The sequence below is a fragment of the Mus caroli genome, unplaced genomic scaffold, assembly GCF_978045245.1.
Source record: "Mus caroli unplaced genomic scaffold, Mus_caroli_1 scaffold_8, whole genome shotgun sequence".
NCBI classification, from domain to species: Eukaryota; Metazoa; Chordata; class Mammalia; order Rodentia; family Muridae; genus Mus; species Mus caroli.
The window spans coordinates 3570626-3587991 of NW_028227263.1; the positions used below are offsets into that span (position 1 = coordinate 3570626).

Sequence of the window (17366 nt, forward strand, 5' to 3'; positions counted from 1 at the left end):
GAAACCTCGCATTTTCTGCCACCAGTCACATCAGCCTTACCGGGCGGTATGGAGAAGGAGAAAGTGGTGGGGGGTGTGGGGGTGGTGGGGTTGCAGGTGTCAACGCTCCTCTCTATGGTACCATTGGCCCTGCAGTGTGCAGAGATGCAGCCTCCTATGCCATCTGTCGTGCGGTAAATGATCTCCCCGGGATGGAACTGTTGCCCGTTGTAGACACAGACACAGGCTGTGGGGAATAGATGTTTAGCCTGTCAGGGTGTGCTAAAGCTCTGGCAACAAATGCCCCACCTGCCCACACACCACCCCATCTCCAGCTCAGAGGGAGCTGCAGGAGCTCACCACCAGCATCGTGGGTACAGCGCACACCACTCTCCGTGCAGATGCTGTCAAGAGAAGCAAGAAGTGGAACTGAGCGCATAGGAACTGGAACTGTCTGTTAGAACCTGCTGTGCTTAGTGTTCGTGATGAAACAGCCCTGTCACAGCCCAAGTCTGCTCTACTAAGGTCACACTCTCTCCAGCATTGTCCCCTGTCAATAACTAATAGAGGCAATGTGGACTTTGATGGACATTGTCCCCTCAGCCCTGGCCTGAGGGCACATCACATTCACACACAGATGGATCTTAGGTCAAGGGTGTCCTCCCTCCCAGATGAGCCTTAGGCCCAAGGCACCTTTCCTCTCACCTGAGCCCCATGCTGAGGTTTTCCTCCCTTCATTTAAAAACCCCAGGCCAAGGGTGCCCTCCCTGTCAGCCCAAGCCAAGGATGCTCTCCTTCCCAGCTCAGCCTAAGGCAACAGTGTTCTCCCTCCTAGCTGAGGCTCAGGCCACTGGGGTTCAGGCAGGTGTGCATCCATGGGGCCCACAGTGCTGATGATGTCATCCTTCCCCCTCTGCTCAACCATGGATTGAGGGTCCTTCTAGACCCCAGGCTGGTGCTCTAAGATTAGTTCCAATTCCCCACAGTGTTTCAGGTCATCTATTACTCTGGCAGAGTGACTCACCAGGACTCGCAGTTTTTGTCTGAAGGTACTGATGCACCTGGCCGGTACAACTTTCCATTGACGCGGCAGGGAAAGGTGACTGTACAGTTGGATACACACTGCATTGTGCCCTCATCAAAGATGGGGGCTGTTGGTGGACACTTGGGATAGCATCCTGTGGACCAAGAGACCTGTGTTCCAGACAGAGTCTTCCCAGAGTCCTCTCATTCCATGGCCCAGGTCTGTCCCCTGGGACCAGCCTCATTCACAACATGGTTGAAACCATAAAGGCTCCTACTGGGATCAGGAAGAATAAAAAGACCCCAGGCCTCCATCCCAGGATAGACCCCAGGCCTTAGATCCCAGGATTGTCCCCAGTTCTGATCCTAGGAACCCAACAGATCCTGCCCCTCCCACTTCAGCCTTCAGTCTACCTTCCAGACCACGGAGATCTTGTAGGCACTGTCCAGTAGGGTTCTGGCAGGTACGCATGCAGGGGGCCCCACACGGCTGGTAGTGCCACTCACACTGACCCTCTGGGTTGAAGTAATCACAGAACAGTGCTGGAAAATGGAAAGAGTTACTGGGATAAGCCTGAGCCTAGGGTCTGCTAAATCATTTCCTACCCCACCCCAAGAAAGGGTAAGTCAGATAAAGGTTTCTGCCTAATGGGAGTGCCAGAGCAGAAACCATCAAACGGAGCTCTCCAGGTACAGCAGCTGCCCTCAGCCACACCACGCCCTCGAGGCTTCACATGGACTGTGCTTAAGAAGGAGTACTGACGCCTCCAGTGCAGAAGGTTTTCTGAGGTCAGGCTTCCTCCTCTAGCTGCTCACCCTCATTTCTGTTTCACTTTCTTCAGGAAACTATTAACCCTTCAATGCATTCTGATGTATATACAGAGCTGGCCTCGCCTACCTGGAACCCTAGTCTACAGCTGATATCATAGCCCAGTCCTAGCAGTTCCCAGCCCTTGGAGCTGCTCATATTCGAGCCACCTGTTGAGTGGTCACAGTGTTTGTGCACTTGCATGTGCAATACATACTTGTTCGCACGCGCGTGTGCATGCACAGTGGTGCCCTCCCTCCCATCCCAGCCTTAAGCCAAGGGTGCCTTCCCTTGGAGATGTGCCTAAGGCAGCAGTGTTCTCCCTCCTAGCTAAAGCTCAAGCCACTTGGGTTCTGGCAGGTGTGCATGCAGGGGGCCTCACAGGGCTGGTAATGTCACTATTTCCCCCCAGTGTGTGTGTGTGTGTGTGTGTGTGCTCACATGCACGTGCACACACACTGGCCAGAACCAAGTCAGGAGGAGCAGAAGGATGCCACCCACCTCACCCCCCAGCCCCACCCTTCAGCAACACAGACAAAGCCCCACTCACGGCAGATGTCTGGTGTCCTCCAGGACACACACACTCCCACTTCATGGCAGGCCTGGGCATAGGCGGCCACAGTGGTGCAGAAACACTCGCAGTCACCCCCTGAGTCACAGGCACAGGCGTCATTCACACAAGCTTCATAGTACTTGGCCGGCTCCACCTGAAAGAGACAAAAGCATCAGGGGAATCCGCCTCCCCCATCTCTCAGTGCACATACAGGCCTAATCATTTGGACTAGTTTCTACTAGTGTCCGTGCTGACAAATGTATGACTGTGAATATCCGGCCAGAACATCATCACTTCCATAGGCTGGCCCTGATCACGGAGCTGCCTGAAGCTTCCCCGGTCCATGTTCAGAGTCAACAACCCGCAAACAATAGTGCATTCTAGTGTGTGCATGTGGGTCCCTGAACCCCTTGGCTGATGGCATCTCCATCCTAGGTCCAGAGACCACCCCACCCCATTGCCGTACATGAGCATGGCAGGCGGAGAAAGTTGCGCTGTTGATGATGCTGCATTGCTTTTGGGCCCAGGACTTGCGGTAAGGGTTGGCAGTGCAGGGGTCCTTGGGCACCAGGACATCCGGGCAGGATGGAGACAACTTCCAACTATTTCCAAACTCCAACATGTCACTGACCACGGACTGGCTGCGTGTGGTGAAGTCATTGATGGCATTGTCATCAAAGTTCCCACACAGGCCACAGACCCTGCCCTGTAGAGAAACACAGATATTAGAGGTGTGGGACAGAGCCCCCTTCCTTTACCCTGATACCTGGTCTGCTCTACTACCACCCAACTAGCAAGCGTGGGTTTGGAAGGCAACCCCTTTGGTGTCCAATGGTAGTTCGTGGTACTTGTGCCTGTCTGTATCTGCCCCCAGGCCTCAATCCCTGCCTTTGACTTACTAGGAGGCCTATGAGTTCCCCATCTTGGCAGCTTAGGAAACCTCTAACTCCATTTTTTCCATGAGGCTGCTTTGTCCTTTCCTCTATGTTGACTTTAGAACCAATTCTCAGTCACTTTGTTGGGTGAGTGTGGGGCTATGGCAGTCAGCTTAGAGCCTGTCTTGGAGAGCAGTCCAAAACACTACTGTGGTCTGGACAGTGGGCCCGTATTTGTCCCTGTTCTAACCCTGGTGCTTGTGAGTGCTGCCTTCCTAGGAGCAGAATCTTTGAAGGTGTGGTCAAGCAACATGAGGCTCCACTAAAGCAGGGTGGGTTCTGGGTCCCCTTTCTAATGCCCTTATTAAAAAGAAAAAATACTGACACAACCACATACAGGAAAACCATGCGACAACAGAGATAGAGAGTAAGATAGTGAAGCCTCAGTCCAAGGATACCTGGAGCTCCAAAGGCTAAAGAAGCAAGAAAGAGCCTCCTGAGCCTTCAGCGGGATTGCAGTCCTATTGATACATTACTTGGGCTTCCAGTGTCCAGATACAAAAGTGTGTGGTCCCAGCAGGGGGTTTCCTCACTATTATCTTAAAGGTTCTTCCCATCCATTCCCTCCAACGTGTGTGTGTGTGTGTGTGTGTGTGTGTGTGTGTGTGTAATGCATGTTCCACAGTGCTCTTTCAGAGGTCAGTTCTTCTACCTTATGGATCCTGGGGATTAACCTCTAGCCTGAGGTCATCAACTTTGTCAGCAAATGCCTTTACCTACTGAGCCTTCTTCCCCATCCTACTTTTCTCTGTCTCTCTTTGCCTTTCTCTGCCTCATCTGTCTCTTTGCATATGTCTCTTGATCTCTCTCACTCTCTCTGTCCATCTCTGAATAACTCTCTTTCAATCTTTCTCTGTCTCTCTGTTTTACTTTTCTCTCTATTTCTGTGTGTGTTTCTGCCTCTCTCTGTTCATCTCCCCATCCCCAAGTGTGTCCCAGCCCTTGGGAGGGATAACAGAAATGCGCTTCTGACTCAGCCTCACCTTGAACTCAGGGCTGAGTCTGAGAAAGATGCTGGTCTTCTTGTCCCACAAAAGCACCAGGCCAATGTCAGTTTCCACCACCAGGTAGTTGCCCATCTGGTGGACAAAGTAAGGGGGCTCCTGCCCCACATCCTTCTGGACCACCTCCATCTTGCTGTCACTCAACTTCAGCTCATAGTTCTGTGTGGCAAGAGATCCTCAGGGCCTGGTCAGGAACACACCCCCTCCTTGTGGCCCTGCACCACTGTGCACCCCCCAGGGTGTTTGGCTAGCTCAATTCCTCTCACCCCCAGGAAGATCTTGATGCTCTTGGAGCAGGTGGTTCCTGTAGTACCACAGGGGATGTTCTCAGTGACAACACGAAAGGCATCCTGGGAGCTGCCATTCCCACCACAGTTGTCCTGGAGGAGCAGAAGACCATTACATGACATGGAAGGGTGGTGAGTTCCTAGGGCTGTGTGTGGCCACGGGTGAGGGTGCCAGACAATCATACCTGCAGCAGTGTGTACTCGCAGTCCCCATTGAAACTGTAGCGCTGCCCATCAAAAGTGATGTAGTGGCCATCTCCATATACAGCACAGGTGGCCAGGCAAGGCTTGTCTGTGCATTGCCACATCCTGTTCTCACAGGTGCTGTGTAGAAAGTGGAGGTCAGCTAAGGGCTCCCACTGAAGTGGGGACCTTCCCAGAGGCTCTATGGGGACTCCTTATGGGAAACTGAAGCGCAGCTTAGCCATCTTGAGAGCCTACGCTGTGAGTACTGAATAGCTCTGTGTCAACTTGACACAAGCTGGAGTTATTACAGAGAAAGGAACTTCAGTTGAGGAAGTGCCTCCATGAGATCCAGCTATAAGACATTTTCTCAATTAGTGATCAAGCAGGGAGGGCCCCTTGTGGGTGGTGCCATCCCTGGGCTAGCAGTCTTGTGTTCTATAAGAAAGCAAGCTGAGCAAGCCAGGGGAAGCAAGCCAGTAAGGAACATCCCTCTGGGACCTCTGCATCATCAGCTCCTGCTTCCTGACCTGCTTGAGTTCCAGTCCTGACTTCCTTTGGTGATGAACAGCAACGTGGAAGTGCAAGCTGAATAAACCCTTTCCTCCCCAACTTGCTTCTGGTCATGATGTTTGTGCAGCAATAGAAACCCTGACTAAGACACTGTGTATGCCATCAGAAGCTATGCTTGAACTTAGTCCATTCCTAACAAGGACCTCTGTACCTGGTGATAGCTTAGATAGCCACCTCTCCCACTATGACCCCCACATACCAGTTGTTGCACCCCACTTGGATGGTCTCCCCAGGCCTATAGGTGGCCTCATTGTGCACACAAGGACAGTCCTCAGTAACAACACAGCCTCCATTTCCGTCTGCCACCAGCCCATTCGGGCACACACAGCCAGGCACACACTCGGAGCTATACTGTAGGGAATATGAACAAGGTGAATGGGACTGGGTGTGGATGGCTTCTGAGGCTGACATGTCCTTTTTGTCTGCAGGACTGTGGGTAACATGGGAACAGGACGCTTGACATCAGGGAGACCAGGGGTGCTCTGAGAATACAGTCTAGCCACAATAGTCTGAAGGCCCTCAGCATTGGAGAGCGCTGTTGCTGTTGCTCTGCTCCAGGAACAGCCATGAGGGGGCCTGATGGTCTCCATAGACACCATAGCAGGAGAGGGTCAAGGAAGTGAAGAGGCCATCAGGAAGGTCCTAGGAAGGGCTATTAGGGAGTAACCAGGTCACTTACACATGTCATGTCTAGGGTGTGACAGCTCTTCTGACATCCAGCTCCAGTGTCACCAGGTGTGGCATTGCGACAATCAAAATAGATCATGGGTGCATCACACACTGGAGAAGGAAGGGGACCAGTGAGGTGATGCCAACCAACCCTGCCAAACTTTCTCTGAGGGAGGCCAGTGCTGTAATATCTTAGCCATTTGTTCTAGACAGCCAAGCATGTGGCTGCCTGGCCTGTGTGTGGGGGAGGGTGCACATCTGTGTTATGCATGCAGAATGCGTGCGTGTGTGTGTGTGTGTGTGTGTGTGTGTGTTATGTGAGAATGTACTGAATGTTTTCATGATTATGTGTGTACAGTGTCTACACCTCATCTTTCCTGTTTTGGAGTCCATGGGCACAGACACAAACTACACCACACAGTAAAACTGATCATCAGCCCAGCTCTGTTCACTTGGGGTGGGCATCAACCCTGACAGCTCTTTGGGTATACTCCCATAGTTGACAGACTCCCTCACAGACTCACCTGGAGTCGGGGCAGGACCTCCAATACAAGTTAGTGCTCCTTGGGTGCAGGTGCTGAAAGTAGAGGGCTTTAGAATATCATCTAATCTGGGCCCTGTGAATCCCCACCATGTCCTCCTTGTTTGCATGACTACAGGTACAAGGGAGCAGGGTGACAAGGGTCCTCTGGGAACAGTCTGCCAGGCCTAAGGGTCTTACCAAATGGCCCCACTGTCATGCACAGACTCGCCATTGGGAACTGTGGATCCCTTGTAGTAGCAAGGACAGCTGGTAGCCTGTACACATTTGCCCAAATCATCTAAGAAGGTGCCTTTGGGGCAGGTGCAGCCATCTACAGGGATGAAGCTGACATGGCAGGTGACATCTTTCTCATTCAGAGCACGGCAGGTGGGCTGGCAGGTGCTGATATGGTATTGATAGATCATTGACTTTGGACAGGTAATTGTAGGCTTTGCTGTGTGAGAACAGAATGAAGAGACACTTAGAACACTGGTGGACACATAGCCCAGCAATCATAACAAGAGGACCTAGCAGTTTGAAGCCTTTTCAGCTCCCCCAGACACTGTTTCCCCATTAGTTCTCTTGGTCACAATGGCTTGGTTCTCCCTTAGTTTCAGAGACTGATTTAGGAATAAGACCCTTGGAGCATCCAATCAGCTACTAGGCAAAGGATAGGGGCCCTGACCTGTACAGAAAGAGAGTTGTTTGCCCACAGAACACTCACTGCAAATGCCATTCCTCCAGTCACTGAGCAGCACTCCTTTGGCAGCACAAGCACGCACATAGGAGGACAGGGCTGCACACATGCAGTCCTCGCTCTTCTCACAGTTGCACGTGTCATACATGCAGTTCTGGGGGTAGAGACATTGGAACATCAGGGACCTAGCCTCGAATTCAGGAGCCTGGTATCTGACTGCCCCTCCCCCGATCCCAACATATTCTTAACTTCCTTATCTTCCTCAGGACATTTCCTCATCCTCCACTCCTCCTTAGTTCACCTTAATGTTGAGATCTCACAAGCATCCAACCTTCCCTCTAGAACACAGATTCTGGGAAGACACTGACCCTTTGTCTCTGTGACCCACATGGTCCACCTCTAGAACACCCTGTCTCCCTTACTGTCTTATGACTACGCATCTCAAAAGATTCATGTTTAGTCCTGTTCCTAGTATAGACCCAAGGCTTGATCTAAACTCAATGAACATGCAAAAAGAAAATAAGGACCATGGATGTCAGGAGCAGAACCAAAGGTACAGACTTGGAGAATGTTTCTGCCACATGCTGCCTGTCAGTTGCCTCCATCCAGTGTCTTTTGGTCTTCCAAATATGGATCACACAATGCAGTGTTGGAGTCCTAGCTAGATGAAGAAGCAGTGAGTAAGCATTACCGAGAAGAAGGTGCTGGGGTTCACGGTGGCGTGGCACTGGGAAAATGGACCACTGGTGTTAGTCAGCAGAGAACACCAGTGCTGAGCATACTTTTCTGTGGATAGAAAGGAACCCATCAGCTACTTATTTACCCAAGCCCCTGGGTTTCTCTCACTTGGGGTCATGAGGCATAGAGATGTTACAATCATTTTTTCTCTTCTTTCCTATGTATGTCCCCAGACATCTCACCTCCTAGCAATATGAGTGCCATTGCCATGGACAAATAGTCAAGACTTCTGGACCAAAATACAGAGGAAAAGAGGGATGGACCAGTTGATACTGAGCTCCACCTCCTCAACCCTTCTCAGGGGGATGGACAATGCCACAAGTACATTAGAGTCTTATTCCTTTCTTTCACCTTGAATTGGGACCCCTAAAATCCAATGCCCTGTGTACAGCAGATGATGTCCCTGTCATCTTTGAATCTGTCCTGGAGATCCATCATATCCTCCTGCCATCTGATCCCTACATGGATGTTGGTCACCACCCTGGAGTATCCACATCTGTTTCACGTGTAATACTGGTATAAACTGTAGCAATAAAATTTTCTGAAAATACCTCTGGCCTTCAAAAATAATGAACTTTTTCCAGATGCTACAGTCAAATTAATAATAAGCCTTGTGACTCATGGAAGACAGTGTACCCAACCTGCTGTCCTGTCATATGCTCAGCCTGTTCAAGTTAACCTGCCTTCAAGAGAACCATATAGCTGACCTTGCTATTCCTTGGACTTCTTCCATAACTAGCTTTTACAATATAAGCTGAATGTATAGTTTTAATCTTAAATTGTGTCCTTTTCCATGCCCTGATCCAGAATAGTGAAAGTGTATTATGGTAATCATGTGCTGAAAGCATCCAACAGGTTGAAATCAGCATTACACAAAGCAATTATCCCATAAGTGTTGGAGGCAGCAAGCAGAAACAGGTTGATAAAGTCTGTGTGGTTTTGATTGGTATTCCAGGTCAGCTGAGGTCAGTAAAATAATTTTTTTCTTTGTAAAGCTGTTAAAAAATGTCTATGAAAAAGAATTTCTCATTGCTTCCCCAGGCCATATTTTTTCATGCTGCTCAATAAACATGGGGCAAAACCTTTTGTTACAGACAGGCAACAAGGACAGATAAGATACAATAGACAGGCCACTGACTACAAATATAGACATATGGAAAACACCAGAAGAAAAATGGAGGATTCAAATTTGAGCTCACTTTGAGTCAAACTACTCTAAGAGAAAGCTTCCTTTTTTTCATTCCTCCATATGACATCTACATATTTTAGTGCCCTCTCAGGGGTTTCTTTAATGTGTGATTGACACAATACAGTACACACTAGCTTGCTTATTCATCACTTCAGGGTAGATAGCTGGACACCAAGCCAGGTCAGAGTTTGCTGAGAAAATGTTTCTTGGGGAATAATCAAATCACAAATGAAACCAAGTAAACAAACCCTTTGGCATTCAATAGAGCATAAACCAACAGTTAAATAAACAAATTCACCATTCTCCACGCTGAGCGAGCAGGGGTCCTGAAAGATATTCTTGACATTGGGACAAGCCGCCTGAGTCTTGAAGGTGTTGAAGAAAGCAGCTGCTGTGCCCTCCACAACCCCACTGATAGTCTGGAAGTCATCAGCCTGCATACTGTTGAAGTTACCACAGAGCCCTGGGGGCAGAAGAGCAGGTTGAGGCCTCATGTGGGCTCTAAAATGGAATGGCTCAGACCCAGAGTCAGTGCTTCTTACCACAGGTTAGCCCCCTGAGCCCAGGTTTCAGACGCACAAATGTTTGCATAATTGGACTCAGCTGGATCTCAAGCTGCAAACCCAGGTCGGTCTCACCAACAATGAAAAAGGTTGAAGGCCGGAAGAAGGTAGCATTGGCTGTGGGCAAAAGATGAGGATTTCAAGGTTAAGGATGTCCCATGAGATGGAGATACACATTCAGACTCAGAAAAGCAGCCCTCACCTGTAGACACTGGCAACTGGGTGTAGATCTGGTTCACAAAGACCTCTCCAGTGGCTTTCACCATGATCTCCTATAACCAATTCCAGAGTCAAGGGGGTCAGTTTGGGACTGAGGCAATATCTCCCTCACTGACCCTTGGTAACCCACACAGGCTGTGAAGTGTGCTCGATAGGTCTAGGAGACCTTGGGCTACAAATCTGTAGTCCCCATGAGGCAAACTTATGTTCCAAGATCAGACCCCATACTTACCCTGACTTTCTAAATTTTCAAAAGAATCATATCTTAAGTAATATAAAAACAGAAACTAATGTATTTGTCTTAAAAAAAAAACTTCAATGGAGAAGTTGTACTGGATAGAAATGCTGGAGTCCTCTTTCCTGGGTCCTAGTGGTGCAATTACAGGAGCCCCAGAGTCAAACACCTACAATGTTCTACTTAAGGGTAGTCTCCAAAGACCCACAAACAGTGGATGTGCTCACTGTTCAGGGTGTGAATCCAGGGACTAGGCAGAGGCAACTGGAAATGTGAACATTTCTTTCCACCTTCCAGGACCTACCTCTTCCAGGGTTCCCCTCCTCTCTCCCTGTGATACTCACCGTCTGCCCCCCACCCAGGTTCAATGTCACAGTCTTCAGACAAGTCTCACTTTCCGTCAGTCCACACTTCCGCAGCTCAGCCAGCACAGTGAAGGCATTACTGTCACAGGGCTGTAGGGAAAAACATGTCCTTACATACTGCCCAAACCTCTGCCCACCGCATCCTCTCCCTCCTCCAGCACATGCTACCTCTCCGTGTTGAAAATCCCCAGTCCACCACTGTCATACATTCTAAGAAGCAGCCATTTGAATACAGGATGAAGGTGCTCCTAGGAGCACATGCCATGAGTCTCCCTGTCGCTCAACAAGGGGGCTCAATGTACCTACTGAAAGCAATAATTCTAAAAGTTTGGAGGGAGACTGTAGGGAGTTGGGAGTGGGAGAGAAGGTGGATGATCAAAACACATTGTGTACACTTATGAAATTTTCTAAAAATACTTTAAAAAGGAAAACGGTTGTGTGGTTTTGTTTTGTTTTGTTTTGTTTTTTCTTTAAAAGATCAGTGGTTTCCAAGGTGGAAAGGGAGATAGATGGTCAGGTGCAGTCTAGGATGGACAGCATGGTGAACTACTGGATGATACTAGTGTCGTAGATACAGGATATTTCACTTTGTGAAATGCTGGGGCATGCTCATGAGTGACCCTGATGGACTCTGCCATGGACAGTAATGGCCGGCTGTTTTTCAGCATCAGTTGTAACCAATGCTTCATACTAAAGCAAAATGTTAGTACAGGGGAGGCTGCTGGAGTCGGTGAGGTTTAGGAATTCCCTGGACTTCCTATTTAATTTATTTGTAAACATAAAACTCTTCCAAAAATAAAACCAGACCTTGGAGAGATGGATCAATGGTTGTGTACTGCTCTTGCAAAGGGCCAAAGTACAGTGCCCAGCAGCTACATCAAGTAACTCACAGCCACCTATAACTCCAGCTCCAAGGAACACGATGCCTCTTCTGGCCCCCATGGGTACCATGCACATGTACACACAGAGACCCACATTCATACACATAAGTAAAACATGTAAATAAAATAAGTCTCTTTTAAAAAGACAAGATCCGAAGGGCCAAAGCAATGTGCAGGGGTCATTCAGTACTGGAGGTTCAATCGATAGCTGACTGACTCCATAGAGCCCTGGGCCACCAGGCAAAAGTATTTCCTCACAGTTTTACCATGAAGTCCTCCAAGGTCTCCCTGGTGCTGCAGTGATGGGAAGCCTAGGCTAGTGATACCTAGGGAGGCCCTTGGCTTAGTGCAGCTCCCAAAATCAGAAGCCCAAGGACAACATAGGCCTCACCTTGCTCAGCACATAGGTGCAGTCCCCATGTACTGTGTAGTGCCTTCCATCAAATGTGGAGATGTGGGAGCCTCCCATTACTGAGCAGGTGCCAGCGCAGGGGATGTCCTGGCAGCTCCACTGCCCTCCAGAACATGTGCTACAGGTAGGAAGAAGAAGGATATATTGTATATTAGTCCCTGCTGCCATTTTTGCCACCAAACTGAAAGCTCTTGCCCATAGGGCACTGGCTCCAGCAGCCTGGGACCTAACAAGTCCACAAATCCTGTGGAAGACAGTATCTGTCAAAGTCTTCAATGGGAACCCAAAACGTACCACTTGGTGCAGTCAGTAGAGTAATTGGTACCCGGTGCATAAAGTGTCCCATTGTACAGGCAGGCACACTGGGATACAGGGACACAGCCCATCTGATTGATGTCATCAAGCACCATACCTGTAGAAAGCAAGTCCATGTGACAGGTGCCATCTAGAAACCCCAGTAAACATCAACAGTACAGAGACACTTTGGGCCAGGGTCATAGGGATCTCTCACCAAGACTGAACAAGAGCAGCATGACCACCAAAGCAGTTGTGTGCTTTGAAGGTCTGGGGTTGGGGTGGAGACTCCATCTTACCCTCAGGACAGAAGCAGCCAGCAATACAGTGGTCCTCACAGACCTGGGAATGCTGGGGGTTGGAGCAGGTGTCCACACAGGGTGAGCCACATTCCTGGTGCTGCATGTTGAGGGGACATGTCTGGGCTGCAAGAAGACCAGAAAGAAAGATCATATCAAGTCAGGTCCCATTTACTGGCTGGATGATGCTGTGATGGGGAGGTGAGACTGAGAGAGCTTACAGCAGAGGTTGGGGCCCCGCCAGTCCTGGGGCTGCCCTCCAGCATGTGCACACTGCCGGGAGTACTCAGCAAGGGTATGGCAGATGCAGTCAGATGGGTCCAAGCTCTCACAGAGACAGATGTCCTGCCGGCAAGCCTCCAGGTAGCTGCTGATGTCCACCAGGGCCGCACAGTCTGAGAACAGCTCACCTTTTAGGATCATTTCACAGATACCCTGGACAATGGCAGATGCCCGTGCTGAGTTCAGACTCCAGTCTTCCCAGAAGCACCTAGGTTAGCCCACAGCCCACAGCCCTCCTCCCCACCCTGCCCACCCGCTCCTCTCAAGCCTCACAGATCTGGTGGAGCAGTTCTTCTGGGGCACAGGGAGGGGGTCTTGGCACTGCTCTGTGGGGCCGTCCATCTTCTGAAGGTTCCCAAACTCGAGGGGTGTCAGCCTAACATCTGCAGGAAGTCCAGAGCAGCTCTGTCTGCAGGTCCCAGGCTCTCAGCCCATCATCTCAATGGCCAAACCCAAAGGTTTCCCCACTGAGAATGTCCATGTAGTCCCATGATTCCTGCTAGCCTATACACAGCGTCGCCTGACAGGAGCAGACATATGCATGGATAGGTTCTGTCACCCACAGCTTATATGGGACTTAGAGAGACTGGAAGAGGATAAGGTGTGGAAATATCTGGATGATACAGCCACATTTGTGATTCCACTACATGATGGTAAAGAAATGTGACCCTCTCAGGCCTGAGAGAAGCAAGAATAATTCCATGTGAAGTTCGGTGTCCCCAGAACAGGGGTATCAAGAACCTGAGCTCTGCCAGGCACCTTGTTCCCTGTATGCACTTGTGAGGTGTAGCAGAGTGTCAAGCATGTACATGCCCACAAGTATGGATATGTGCAGATGTGTCTGTGTGCACTTATGGGATGTGTGATTGTGGGAGGGAAGCTTACATGTATATGTGTGCCTGTGTGAGCAGCAGGCACATGCAATTTGTGTGAGAGTGAGCTTTTGTTTGCATACACATAGAGATAGACTGAAATACTGGGAGATTAAGTCTCTTAGGGCCTCTGGGGCATTGCCTAGGGGACTTACTGTTGGAGAGGAACTCGCTGGAATTTGGACTGCCGTTGAAGTCTCCACAGAGACCACAAGTCTTGTTGGTATATTTGGTGTCCAACTCCAGCTGAAATTGAAGGAGACATCAGACACTTGTTCCTACTATAGACACCACAGGATGCAAAATATAGACTTGCAAAAACATGGTGAGGGTTCTCAGAGGAGGCACAAGCCAAAAGACCGTCCCCATCAGTCAAATGAAGGCTTGACTCAGAGCAGGGCTCAAGAATCCATCCCAAATACACAGGACCTGTGTCTGGGGGCAGAGTCCCTGAGGCTCTGTTGATATCCAGATGGTCACCTTCCCTATGTTTGGGGCCTATGCCCGCTCTCCTTACCCACCTCCTGATTTCACTAAGAAGCTCCATCCTTCGCCCCATTTTACCAGAAAGCTTTGCCCAGCTGCACCTCTGCCCATCACCCCACACACACCAGGAGACTCTACTCCCCCTCACCAGGAGACTGTCATCCTCATTCCACATGAAGAGCAGCCCCAGCCTAGCCACCACCTTCAGGTAGCCATTGCTGAGCTCAATGAGGACCCCAGACTGGCTGAAGGGCAGCTGGACCCTGTAAAAGAGAGTAGTGATAAGGCACAGAGGAACACGGAGACAAAAGAGAGCCCAGGTGAAAAAGAAGATCCTTACAGCCATGTGTGTGACAGACATGGACCTGGAATGCCAGTCTTAAGGAAATCTTTAGCGGGCAGTTCTAGTATAGGCTTTGAGAGTAGAGTCTTGCTGACAACCCCAGTGTCTCTCACAATCCTGCAATACCACCAAGCACCTCCATCACCCATCCAATACTGCCCCAGACTCACGGGTGGTTATTGACTAAGACGGAGCTCTTGGTCAACTCAACAACTAGGCCATCAAGCTTCATGGTGACCCTACTCAGAGTGGTGGTATTAGACTCCTGGACACGGCGTAGCTGGATATTGAAGTCCTCATAGGCATCCCCACAGTGTGCAGAAAACACATAGTTGCAGAGACCAGGGAAGTAGAAGACCTGTCCATCAAAGGTCTTGTAGTGGAAGTTGCCCCATGTGCTGCACACCCGCCTGGTATGTCCTGGGTTGAAGGCTGTAGACCAAAGCAATGGCAGGCTTTGAAGGCACTGTTCTGGTCCCAGAGCCCTGATATGCCCTCCACGTTCTGCTTTTCACATGGCACCTTTTCCATGCACCACTGGGATCAGAGAGGCTGCTGCCCATAGTGGGCGTCTGAGATCCGATCTGACTTAGGAAGCCCTGGAACCAGCTCGCAGCAACTTTGGATACCCTTCTCAACCTTTCCTATGCTTAAGCATTATCCAAGACCAGGTGCCCTTGTCTAAGTAGCTCTTCAAGCCTAAGAGAGAGTACCCCAGCTAATCAGAACTCTTTCCCAGGTACACTTTGGGGTTCACTCACCTCGTACCACAGGAATGGTCTTCAGAGGTGGGATGATGGTCACCCTATTGAGTGGGGTACCTATGGAGGCAGGGGCATGGATCATGGGGTGCACAGTGAGGTCATGGGGTCACTGTGGCCCAGAGGAAGAAGCTAAGGGCACAGAGTCAGCAGAAGCCGACTCCCAGGTCTCCAGTCCAGCTTTGATGCTACTGCCTGTTGAGACCCAGGTTGGGTATGACCCAGCCTGAGGCCTACATTCAGCATTCTCTTCTCTCACTGACCTCTGAAGTTATCATTTCTTAGTACCCTCAAAGCCCAGAAACTTCTGTTCGCACATGGGGTTTGTGTCCTGATCCTGACCAATGCCAGAATCTAGGCCAACAGCTCAACCTCTCCCCCCTCCCTTTTTAACCAGTTTGGGTAAATGCAAAGTGCCAGGGGCCAGCTTCTCCAGAGGCCCCCCGAGGCCCCCCAAGGTCCCTTGCTTTGGCATATGTGGCTGATTTCCCAGCTCCTAGGGTCAAGACACAAAAGGTGAGTGTGGTGTTGAAATAGGTTAATCAAACCAAGAGAGACAGAGGTAGGATCTACATGGGTGAAACAATGAGCCTGTGTTGCACAGGACATAGCCCAATCAGTCTGACAGACTTTCTGTAGCTCCCTCTGGAGCCTGAGCATGGACACCAGTGACACTTCCATAGGCTGGATCAGTTGGGAACAGGAGGTAGCTGACCATAGTCATTCAACTCCAGGTTCTGACTCCTCCATGTGCTAGCTGAGGAGCTATTAAGGCAAGGAGCCCTAGGGGATCCAAGGTCACACTACAGTAGAGTGGTGGGGACCTGGCAGGTGGAATGAGGTAAAAAAAAAAAAAAAAGCTGAGACTCACCAACATGCCCTTGAGGGTGAGGGACATCAGAGCGGTGTTCATGGTACGATTTCAGAGAGTCCTGTTGAGCCTGGCCTGTGGAAGAAGAGATGGGCCTGAGCTGAGAGCCAGACAGGTGCGTCAGGCAGCCCAGGCTGCTGACCACCAGTAAGCAAATGGAGGGAGAAAGGGACAATAATATAATATATCGCTAGTTAATGACCTGATGCAAAGTCAGCTTAATGGTGGGTGAATGGCCAACTCCCGTTCCTACACAAGAGGGTTTGAGCAAAGTTGGGACTGGTTTGAACCTTAAGTCTAGTTTCCTGGTGCCCTACCTATTGCTAGGGCCAGGCTAAGAGAAACCACATTCCCAGGACTCCCTGCTGTGCCTAAGACACCGGCAGCCCATGGTGAGGTTGTGAGCATATGAGGAGGCTGAGAGTCTGCCCTGACCAATTCGGGGGGCTCTGAGACAGCCTTCTGCTCCCCACACATTGGATGCCCAGCCTCAAACCCCTGCATATGAGAGTTACTTCCCTAACTCTTAAGTCTGAAGTTGTCAGGTTGCAGGCAAGGGCTGCATAGCAGGACGCTCTCACAGACACTTATAGCTTGCCAAGACCCAGATAAGACTCTGAACTTCACTGCCACCTGAGTCCAGGGCTTGAGGAAATGAAAAGGTCTCTCCAAATGGCCTGGGAAAGCTGGACACTTTGAGTCTTACCTGTGCGTTGGCTGCAGGCCAGGGCCAGGGCTAGGACCCAGAATGGGACCAACTTTCTCCGGCCGACACCCATGCTGTGGAGCACGGGGAAATGTCCCCACTGGCAGCCTCTGAGGAAAGACTCTAGTCACCAGCTACCTTTTGTAGTCTCAGAGCTGGCTCCAGCCCCAGTGGCTTCACGTGGGTGGGTGGAGCAGGCCTGTGGTTCCCCTCACCCAGGTAAACAGTGGGCACTCGGTCACTTCAGACTAGTCAATGGCAGTAGTCAGGGGTGGGTGTGCCAGCAGGTGGAGCCTGGTTTCCCTGAGGCTCCCCCAGGTCTCACCTGTGTACTCCTTCCCAAGCAGAACCCACCCAGACTTTCCCAAGCCACCTTCTAAGCCATGAGTTCCTGGCACCTCAATAGACACATCTTCCAGCCTGATCAAATGCTGCCTTTGAGACTCTCCCTGAGCTTGTCCTGGACAGTCATCCCCCATTTCCCTGGAGAGGACCTCAAAACTATTAACCTCCAGAGCAACCCCTACCCAGCTTCATACTCCCCAAAACCTGGACTAAACTTCAAGTTCCCAGACCCCAGTGAGCAGCTGCAGCAGAGGCTCATACCCCCTGGATG

General features: G+C 50.3%; 1 protein-coding gene across 1 annotated transcript in view; it reads right to left on the reverse strand.

Annotated features, from left to right (window-relative positions):
* Positions 1-16853, reverse strand: part of Muc5ac (mucin 5AC, oligomeric mucus/gel-forming) — a 30664-nt gene extending 13811 nt beyond the window's left edge. The window contains exons 1-30 of the mRNA XM_085841148.1: positions 16751-16853; positions 16045-16119; positions 15174-15233; positions 14583-14844; positions 14218-14332; positions 13739-13829; positions 12985-13094; positions 12651-12864; positions 12430-12555; positions 12131-12248; positions 11816-11954; positions 10523-10633; positions 9927-9996; positions 9704-9841; positions 9460-9624; positions 7926-8020; positions 7262-7388; positions 6736-6991; positions 6539-6591; positions 6025-6125; positions 5545-5696; positions 4775-4913; positions 4569-4682; positions 4282-4461; positions 2830-3069; positions 2361-2517; positions 1417-1545; positions 1004-1157; positions 340-383; positions 41-226 (exon numbers count right to left, since the gene is read on the reverse strand). Of these exons, the coding sequence (XP_085697274.1) occupies positions 41-226; positions 340-383; positions 1004-1157; positions 1417-1545; positions 2361-2517; positions 2830-3069; positions 4282-4461; positions 4569-4682; positions 4775-4913; positions 5545-5696; positions 6025-6125; positions 6539-6591; positions 6736-6991; positions 7262-7388; positions 7926-8020; positions 9460-9624; positions 9704-9841; positions 9927-9996; positions 10523-10633; positions 11816-11954; positions 12131-12248; positions 12430-12555; positions 12651-12864; positions 12985-13094; positions 13739-13829; positions 14218-14332; positions 14583-14844; positions 15174-15233; positions 16045-16119; positions 16751-16823 (3994 nt within the window). The 5' untranslated portion in view covers positions 16824-16853. The remainder of the gene's footprint in view (positions 1-40; positions 227-339; positions 384-1003; positions 1158-1416; positions 1546-2360; positions 2518-2829; positions 3070-4281; positions 4462-4568; positions 4683-4774; positions 4914-5544; positions 5697-6024; positions 6126-6538; positions 6592-6735; positions 6992-7261; positions 7389-7925; positions 8021-9459; positions 9625-9703; positions 9842-9926; positions 9997-10522; positions 10634-11815; positions 11955-12130; positions 12249-12429; positions 12556-12650; positions 12865-12984; positions 13095-13738; positions 13830-14217; positions 14333-14582; positions 14845-15173; positions 15234-16044; positions 16120-16750) is intronic.
* Positions 16854-17366: the final 513 nt, after the last annotated feature.